We start from the raw sequence: 10033 nt of genomic DNA, 5'->3' as shown, positions 1-10033 counted from the left end.
ACCTTCTAGAATTAATGGGGGGGGGGGGGGGCGGAGGGGGGATTTCTGACATTTTTGCGTAAACAGGAAGCATAGGCTCTGGCTTAGGAGTGAGAGGATAGGTTATTTGGCAGAAAAAGTTTCCTTTTGGGATATAGATTTTACTTTTTAAAAATTGTAACATGTCCAGAAACCACCTGGATGCCTGCAGCACCTGAACTTGAGGCCTAATTTAACTTTTTTTTTTAAATATAAGGAAACTACAAATAACCTAGCATATCACTCCTAAGACCAAGCCTATGCGCCCTGTTAACACAAAAGTGTCAGTACTTCCCACCTCCCTTGTTGGCCCATAAAACGATAGATCTACATTATCTCCGAGCCAAAATTAGTTCCGTAAACCATAGAATTTTTAAGCTTATATAAATAATTTACAGATAAACAAAATGACAAAGATGTAACCTTATGAATTTATAGAAAGGTAAAGTAACAAGGACGGTCTTTATTTTATACTGAATGTTTTGGGAGAAATGGGACTATGCACAAAGTAGAGCAAGTAATTTTAAGCAACTTCCAGGAGTGAACCTGAGTATTGTTTTGGTCAATATAATAGTTTTAATGTGCATCAACTAAAAAAATTAGGTTTCAGCATAGTTTTATATGAAAAAAACTTTAAAATGTTAAGAATATTTTGGATTAATATAATCAAATGTTTTGTTGAGTTCAATAGACAAAATAAATAACACGGCAAAAAAAGCAAAAAATCAAAATGTTTAGGTAAAATATTAAATATATGTACATTTTTCGGCGAAAAATAAAAGTTTGTGTCCAAGCATTTTAACATCAGTTTGAACTCAACAAAACATTTGATGATATTTTATAAAAAAAAAATCATATAAAACCATGGTTAAACTCAATTTTTTAGTCGATACAACTAAAGTGTGTTACTTTTTTATATGTTTCATCAATATTTGGCCACAACTCAGTCAAAAATGCTTACAAAATAGACCCTTTTCGACCTAAAATGCTCAAATACTTCCTTTACAAGCCCCATCAATCAGTTTTAAGATATCTCCATATTTCAAGGAAAATTGACAAAAAAGGCAAATTTGGGTGTTACCTTTTTATATGCTCAGATACCATAAAATCAATAAAAAAATACTTATTTTTACTTTTCTCTCATTTTTAAAGTTTGATTCTGTTAAAGTAAATATTCTTGAAGGGATTTATGCATTGATTTTACAGAAACATAATATTTGGTGGAAATAAATGATCTTCAAAAGAATTTTTTTTTGGAAAATAAGAAATTCAACCCCCTTTGCCCTAGAGGGCAGCTGCTGACCTCTAGTGTTCATGGTTTTGTAAAGTACATGTTAAAGAAAAAAAATAGCCAAAAAAGTACATAAAAAAGTATCTTAATGTGTTAGAAAATTAAATTGTTTAACTTCAAATTTGGGGATGCTGACCTTAAAGATGCTCTTACTGGTGGTGATGGTGACCCGGAAGGTATTGAAGTACATGAGCATTATGGCAACACAACTATTGATCTATGTTCTGATTTTTAAATTCCTAGCAGCCTCCAATGAAAAAATATAACAAGAATTTTCAAAATCACAGTATTTACCTTATGAATTTGAGAATAAAAAAATCATTTAGGGATTTCTCTTGATTGGAGGCTGCTAGGAATATAAAAATCAAAACATAGATCAATAGTTGTGTTGCCATAATGCTCATGTACTTCAATGCCTTCCGGGTCACCATCACCACCAGTAAGAGCATCTTTAAGGACAGCATCCCCAAATTTGAAGTTAAACAATTTAATTTTCTAACATAATAAAATACTTTTTTATGTAGGCTTTTTTGGCTAAATTTTTTCTTTAACATGTATTTGACAAAACCATGAACACTAGAGGTCAGCAGCTGTCCTCTAGGGCGATGGAGGATAAATTTCTTATTTTCCAAAAAGAATACTTTTGGATACAATTTATTTCCACCCAATATTATGTTTCTGTATAAATCAATGCATAAATCCCTTCAAGAATATTTACTTTAACAGAATCAAACTTTAAAAATGAGAGAAAAGTATAAATAAGTATTTTTTATTGATTTTATGGTATCTGAGCATATAAAAAGGTAACACCCAAATTTGCCTTTTTTGTCAATTTTCCTTGAAATATGGAGATATCTCAAAACTGATTGATGGGGCTTGTAAAGGAACTATTTAAGTACTTTAGGTCGAAAAAGGTATGTTTTGTAAGCATTTTTGACTGAGTTGTGGCAAAATAATGGTGAAACATATAAAAAAGTAACACACTTTATATTAAACATAGTCCCCTTAAATTTTTGAAGCATTTTTTGCCTGAAAAAATATTTTACATAATTTACCTAATAATCTTTTTCATGGGGATAGATGTAAACAGCTTTGTTTTGTCATAAGTAATATTAAAAAAACTGCTTAAAGTTTTGCTTTGCTGAGGTCATAATCCGTTGAACTTAAAAAAAATAATGTTTAAAGCAATTTTAGACCAACAATGCATGCAAAAATAATAAGAAACTAAGCATTATTTATTTTTGTTATTAAAATTGCTGTTAAAATTTCTTTTATGAAGAAGCATTTTATTACATTTACACTAGGTTATCATTTTTTCTATTAAAGGTTTATTTATTTTAGGCTTTAATTCAGTTGTACTTGTAAAACATTAAAAAATGACAGGTGAATACTTCTTAAAAGCTAGATTAGATTTAAATGTAATTAATTGGTAATAAATAATCTTTATTACTTATTCATTAAACATTTCCTAAGCAATACAAATTGCATAGGATTGAGATATTGATTCCTCAATATGATATTTTTTAGTAGCGAAGCTGCTTTATAATTCCATTTGGTTGTCCGTCCGTAACGCTATTAGGGAAACGTGATTTTCTCTGATCCTTTTCAAGATAGACAGCTGAGATTTTTAGGGATTAAATAAGTTCACATTCTACATATTTTAACCAAGTTACATAAAGATTTGATCACAGGGGTGTATATTTTGCAAATTTGCACCTGCTAAAGGGTTGGGGGGGGGAAAAAATGTAAAAATTAAGAGAACTGAAGCTTTTTTTTTCTCCATTTTCTTTGGTGACAATAAACTAAAAGAATATGTGGGAGGGGGGATAATATGAATAAAATAAGATATTTTTCCATTTTATTCCCTTCCTTGCTAGAAAAAAAACAAGGAGGGGAATAAAAATTAAAAAATTTGCAGCAGGGGAAAAAATTAATCTTGTGCATTTACATCCCTGTTTGGTCATTAGGTCGGCTGAATTTGCAGGGATAAACAAATTCACATTTTACATATTTCCACTAAGTTTCACAGATTTGTCTTATCAATTGGGGTGCTAGATCGATTCCTCGATTATTATGTTAAGTGATTTTCTGAATCCCTATTCTAGAATCTAGATAGATGGCTGAAATTTCAGGGATTTAATTAGTTCTTATTATTCATATTTCCATAAAGTTTCATTGAGATTTGCATATTAGTTGGGGTGCTAGATCGATTCCTTTAAAATACCATTATAAATTTTTAAAAGGTTTTTTGGTTTATCTTATCAAGTTTAATTATATTTCTGACTCTGCTTGTCATCCTTGTTATACTTTAGAAGTGTATGAGTATTTATTCCTTGGTGGTCTTAATATTGTTACTGAAGAATTCTTAAAACTAAATCAGGAAAACTTTCAACTCTAATAACCTCCTTATTTGACTACTAACGATCAATGATTTGCACAATTAGTTTAAACTAAATTTCTTCTTTATTTTTTTCCCAATATGATTGATTTTAGGCTACAAATGACACTAAACAATATTTTAAATTAATGGAAAGAATTTTTAAGGCCATTGCTCCCCACTCCTCCCCCCCCCCCAAAAAAAAAAACACCCCTCTTTCTGCATCTGGGTTCTGACTTGAAAAACTGTAGGGAGGGGTGGTAATTTCCAATGGTTTTAGGGAGGGGGAGTGGTTAACCTACTAGTTCTTATGATCAGAAGTAAATTTTTAGATGATTTTCAACATTATGCCTATGATGCTTGGAAGTTTCAATAAAATCAGATAAGAAATGTTGTTACGGTTGACATAGAATTACCAGATATAGATTTGACATCCCTAAATATTCAACATAAACACATACAGGTAAGGTTGACATAGAATTACCAGATATAGATTGGACATCCCTAAATATTCAACATAAACACATACAGGTAAGGTTGACATAGAATTACCAGATATAGATTGGACATCCCTAAATATTCAACATAAACACATACAGGTAAGGTTGACATAGAATTACCAGATATAGATTGGACATCCCTAAATATTCAACATAAACACATACAGGTAAGGTTGACATAGAATTACCAGATATAGATTGGACATCCCTAAATATTCAACATAAACACATACAGGTAAGGTTGACATAAAATTACCAGATATAGATTGGACATCCCTAAATATTCAACATAAACACATGCAGGTAAGGTTGACATAGAATTACCAGATATAGATTGGACATCCCTAGATATTCAACATAAACACATGCAGGTAAGGTTGACATAGAATTACCAGATATAGCTTGGACATCTCTAGATATTCAACATAAACACATACAGGTCAGGTTGACATAGAATTACCAGATATAGATTGGACATCTCTAGATATTCAACATAAACACATACAGGTCAGGTTGACATAGAATTACCAGATATAGATTGGACATCCCTAGATATTCAACATAAACACATACAGGTCAGGTTGACATAGAATTACCAGATATAGATTCTTCAAGGAAGTCCATTCTTTTTAGTTTTACTTTAGGGCGAGATACTAATTCTCTATAGATAACGAAACGCAGTGAAAATTCCTACCACCCCCCCACCCCCCTCCACCATAAAAAACAAAAATTGTTAACACCGGTGCAAAATTTACATTGGGATGTAAAATATTTTTTTTGTGAGCGGGTTAGTTTCTCCTTTAGACCCCCCCCCCCCCTGGACGCCCATACTCAACCTTTCTTCCTTTGACGCTAATAGGATGCTAATACGATATAATTTAACTGGATAGAAACCGGTTTTGAGTCATGCAGAAAACTTATGTATCGAATGAATTTATATGAAAAATAAAAAAATGGAAAATCATGGGAAAATCCTTTTTTGTTAGCCCCGAGGACATCTGTCTAAATATCTTATGATAAACATGGGTTTTAAAATATTTTCTTTTTTCGTGTAGTTAACAGACGAGGAAAATTCATTATTGTTTCCATATTTTCCTGAAACAACAGATTGGCTGATAAATGCTATACAAAATAAACAAGTAAGTAAATATGCAATGCTTTAAGTGGCGAAGCTATTCTACAAGTCACTCGTGATATTGTTTGTTGGTAATTTTTACGCTTTTTAAAACACTTAAAGCTTAGGTACCTACTACCTAGTCTCTCTGATAGCTTTGTTTTTTATCAATACCAAGCTGCAGACAAAACATCTTAATACTTCTTGTTATAAGACAAGATAAAAGTAAGAGGATGTCTGTCTGGGTATAGGCCGGCCTATAGCGAAGAATCTCACTAACTACTGAACTGATATTTTCTCCTTTTCAGCGAGGCTTCTTTATGGTCCAGAAAAGTGTATAATTATTTTAGGAAGGATACGATTCCTCAACAATCCCCAAGAGATGATTATGCTTTGTTTCAGAATAGTTTGGTCCACTGCAGGCATGGAGTGTCCCGTAGTGCAACCATTGTTATTGCTGTTCTCATGAAGTTATTAAATCAAACATATCAAACAACTCTTGATCAAATAAAGGTTGGACAACCATTTTATCGAACATAGATGCTCTACATATTATTATAGGACGTGTCCACACTTTTTTTGTCTGTCTTTGTCATATAAACTCGTTTTAAAACTCTAGCGGCTTCGCCTAAAGCCCCTTGAAGGAGGAGCTGAGGGCAGTAAAAAAGTCTACAATAAATTTAGGAAGTGTAGCAACTTTATTATCGTTACCTGAAAGTCCGTACTAAAAAAAATGCTGATTTAATTTTTTAATAACAACTTTTTGTATGATATGATTAGGTAGGTATATTATTTACATGATTTTTGTAATAATATTTCCTAAACAAGGTTAAATATTAGAAGAAAAGCATCTGTAAAAATAAATCCTAAAATTCAAGTATGTACTATACTCGCGCAATTTTGCAACAAAGGGAGAGGTAGGTTTCGGGTAAAAATCCGTAAAAGTGTGTGTTTTAAGGCTTAAAAATAGTAGTAGAACGATAATATTTACTAAATATGTGTATTTCTTATTGAAAAGAACTATAGACAAAAATTTTTTTTAAGTTAACATAAATTTTTATCGTTCTACTACTGTTTTTAACTTACAACACATAAACTTTACGGATTTTACCCGAAACCTACCTCTCCCTTTATGTACAATTTTGTTTAGAAATATTATATAGGTAAATCACTCCAGTGCGTGTCCGAATCCTGGATTTATCAATCAACTGGCTCTCTGGAAAATCCTTGATTACAAGATTCAGAACGGTCACAAAAATTACAGGTGCTGTACTTTCATCTCTAGTGGCGAAGATACAACAGTAGACTATTGTCTGTCTTGGTGACTAGTACATAAACTCCGTTAAAGCTTTCCAATAAATACTGAATGCTATTAGTTATTACAAAAACATTTGATTTTATTTCTAGAGAAATAATTAAAATTATTCTTTGTATATCTTTATAATTGTTAAGATTATTCAAGTTTCAAACTGGTTACATAGCAGAACAAGAACAAAATAATGGTAAAACAGTAGTATTATGTACAATTTTTTTATTAGATTTGGTTAATTTTTTTTTGTTTTAAGATAAACATAAGGTTGGTATTAATCAAGAATTTGAAGATTCTTTTTTTTTAGAAAATGAAAGTATTGCGTCAGAATTTGGTTTCAAATGTGGAAAATGCAGGAAAAGGATTTTTGACTCCAGGTAGTAATTTGTTCCAAAATAATTTTGCATATGGTAAGTTATTCTATCTTTTGTCACTGAATTGCTATATTGAATGACCATTGAATGTCATTGTAATTAGCTGATTATTAGGTTAATTATGACTTTATAACTATATTGCTATATTGAATGGCCAGAATCGTCATTGTAATTAGCTGATTATTAGGTCAATTATGACTTTACAACTATACCTATTTTTTAGAGCGTTTGAAAAGGAACTATTATACAAAGACTTGATTTCATTTGTATTTTTATATCGTTAAAATAAACTTGAGTGTGTTTTGACTATAGAATAACATTTGTTATATCTTTCAAAGCATTTCTTGATTCTTTGGATGTAAATGCTAAGACTGTAAAAAATTATTCCGCCAGAATTAAGAATTTTAAAGTATTTATAGTGTATACCCATAAAGTGATGATTTCTCCAAAATCCCAGGGAGTAAGGGAGGGGACAATGGGCAATTAATTCAATATAAGAGTTATCAAAGAAAGGGCATGAAATCCAGTTTAATCCAATAAATTTGTAGGAAATTATAAAGGGATTGTTAATTGAATAATAGATTTCCATAGCGTCATGTAAAGTGAAATCACAACTTGTTTTTAATGAAATATATTGAGTTTTTTTGGTGTGATTTTTATATTAAAAGATTATTGGACCCGGCCAGCTGCTAGCAAGAATATGACTGCCCCTTTTTATTCTGTGTTTATTTCCCTTGCCCCTTGCCCCCACCTCCCTTCTCCTTTCTCCCCGTCTGCTACTTTCCAAACGAACACAACGAGTGTTTATTTCCCTTCCCCCCACTTCCCTTATCCCTTCTCCCCGTCTGCAATATTAAAAACATACATAACGAGTAGCGGCATTCTATGCGCAAGTCCCCAAACTCAGTCAGAAACTGCTAAATTCTTGCACATTCCCTTTAAGCCAGTCCCCAAAGTCTGAGACTCCTAAAAATTGAATATTCGATCCATTGTCCCCTCCCTTACTCCCTGCCAGAATCCACAGTCAAGCAAAATTCATTTATCAAATAAGTTGTGGGAGGGGGGGATTCATTGCTCGCCAGGCACTTTGAAGTAAAAGTAACCAAAAAGTTTTGCCAAAGTTTTATGCTAATATTTATGTAAAATCCTCTTTTGTTTTAGTGACCTAATTCCACATAAAGCAGAGTGGTGGCGAGACTTTTCAACAGATAATCTTTGTAATAAGGTAGGTATACTTCTCTAAAAAGCGAAGCTTTTCTATAATTGGGGTCTGTCCAGACGGCCATTCATAACGGTGAGCCCTTTAATTTTTGTTTGTTAGAATTGTCATATCGATTTTAAACTTTGCATGATGATTACTGTAACCAAAGTACGATTTAGAAAGCGTAGCATCTCTATAATAGTTACCAGAAAGTTCTTAAGTCCTTTACAAACATCATGCTTATGTAACTTTTTGACAACATATTTTTGTTTGATTTTTTCTATATATCTGATTTTTGGAATGTTGATTCCAAGGACAATGAGGTAAAATAATAATATTATAAGCGAAGCGTCTCTACAAACAATTCCTAAAAATGTAAGTATGTCCTTCAACAGAACCTTATTTGAGCGATTTATTTACAATTTATTAAGTACTGACACACTATAAGTGTCTTTGTTCGTTTGTCATCCTTGTTATTTTATTCTTATGTTGAATGATAAATTAATATTCTAAAATATATGAATTTTCTGCAAAAGATCAAAGAAACATCTGAATTGAATAATTTCTGATTTTCAAGACACAGGGGCGTCCAAGCTTTTTATTTTGGGGGGGGTAAAATTTTTTTAAGGGGGGGGGTAATTCGGTTTTGGGGGGGGGGTAAAATGGCGCGCGAAGCGCGCCGTAAATTTTTTTTACCCCCCCAAAATTTTTACCCCGGGGGTAAAATTTGCTTGGGGGGGTAATTACCCCCCCTGAAATCTGTTGGCAGGGGTAAAATTTGTTTACCCCTCCCAAAGTTTACCCCCGGGGTAAAATTTTTTGGGGGGTCAATTTAAATTTAATCAAAAATTTAGTATTAAAAATGCAAAAAAAATTTTTGTTAAAGATTTTCTATTTTGGGTGGGGTATTTACCCCCCCCCCAAATTGTTTGGGGGGGGGGGTAAAATGAAAAAAAAATTTTGGGGGTGGTAATCGCCCCATTACCCCCCCCTCCCTCCCTTGGACGTTTATGTCAAGACAGTTCCTACTGTTCCTTTTTCTTTAAAATTGGCTACAAATTAATGTATTTTTTAAACACACAACTATAATGCATGTTTATAAAAGGGATTTACCTTTTTCTTTCAAGAGTTACTGCTTAATACCTAAACCCTGGATGGAGTTAAAGGAAGATGTGGATCAAGGCAAGCTTAATTGTCGCTGTGGAAATAAACTTGGATCCTTTACATTACAGGTAGAAATACTTTTGCCAGGAGGTTTTTGTTTTTCTCCGGTCCCTGAACTGAGCATTTTTTCCCGTAATTGTTTATAGGATAAAAATGAATTTCTTTAAGAAGCTGACCTTCTCGGGATAGATTTTAAACATATTGCTGACTTAAGCCTTTATAAGCCCAACTTTTTTTTATAGATATATTCGACCGAAAAATCCTTGTATAAGCGCCCCAGTGAACAATTACATGCCATTTTTCGCCGAATTGGATCATTTGAAATCAATAAAAGCTTAACTTAAGTAACATCTTCAGTTAGCTCCGTGTAAAAATATTGGTTCCGGAGAATAAAAAACACATCGCATTCGCCATGCTTAATTAAAAAGACGATAACCTATTCAATTAAACCGCTGAATTTTGTTTAAATTAGTTTATGTTTAGAACTACGTGTGTATACAATGTTCATGTGGAGAAGAAAGTAGGGGACCAACAATCCTAGTAAACCCTGCACGGGTGGATAAATATAAAATTAATCATGTTTAATAAATTTACTACTTTCTGTTTTTGCTTGTTTTTTTTCGCGCGTGTTTTTTAAATCATTACTGCCACGCGCAAACATATCTAGTTTTGATTGTAATTGTTG

The 10033-nt window shown here is 32.3% G+C and overlaps 1 protein-coding gene across 7 annotated transcripts; it reads left to right on the top strand.

Annotated features, from left to right (window-relative positions):
- The first annotated feature begins 33 nt into the window (after window positions 1-33).
- Window positions 34-9953, top strand: LOC145314274 (uncharacterized). 7 transcript variants are annotated; one of them, XM_080154142.1, is made up of 13 exons: window positions 34-460; window positions 2651-2692; window positions 3622-3689; window positions 4069-4086; window positions 4631-4693; window positions 5242-5325; window positions 5703-5813; window positions 6464-6564; window positions 6753-6802; window positions 6917-6986; window positions 8145-8208; window positions 9312-9416; window positions 9832-9953. In XM_080154142.1, exons 2-13 carry the CDS (start codon window positions 2686-2688, stop codon window positions 9931-9933), a joined length of 843 nt encoding a protein of 280 aa, XP_080010268.1. In that variant the 5' UTR covers window positions 34-460; window positions 2651-2685; the 3' UTR covers window positions 9934-9953. The 7 variants fall into 7 exon arrangements, with proteins under 7 accessions (XP_080010268.1, XP_080010288.1, XP_080010276.1 ...); XM_080154162.1 differs by lacking the exon at window positions 4631-4693 and adding an exon at window positions 4427-4489; XM_080154150.1 differs by lacking the exon at window positions 4631-4693 and adding an exon at window positions 4359-4421.
- The last annotated feature ends 80 nt before the right edge of the window (window positions 9954-10033 follow it).

This window comes from Acartia tonsa, chromosome 1 (genome assembly GCF_053477335.1).
Source record: "Acartia tonsa isolate MP-2025a chromosome 1, ASM5347733v1, whole genome shotgun sequence".
Classification (NCBI taxonomy): Eukaryota; Metazoa; Arthropoda; class Copepoda; order Calanoida; family Acartiidae; genus Acartia; species Acartia tonsa.
The sequence above is the reverse complement of the archived record's forward strand: the minus strand, read 5'-3'. Positions and strand labels throughout refer to the sequence as shown.

Excerpts from the sequence above, each read along its gene's own strand:
- LOC145314274 (XM_080154142.1), top strand. Across the intron at positions 5,814-6,463 it reads CAACTCTTGATCAAATAAAG|GTAAATCACTCCAGTGCGTG; the intron begins GTTGGACAACCA and ends AATATTATATAG. Across the intron at positions 8,209-9,311 it reads CAGATAATCTTTGTAATAAG|AGTTACTGCTTAATACCTAA; the intron begins GTAGGTATACTT and ends TTTTCTTTCAAG.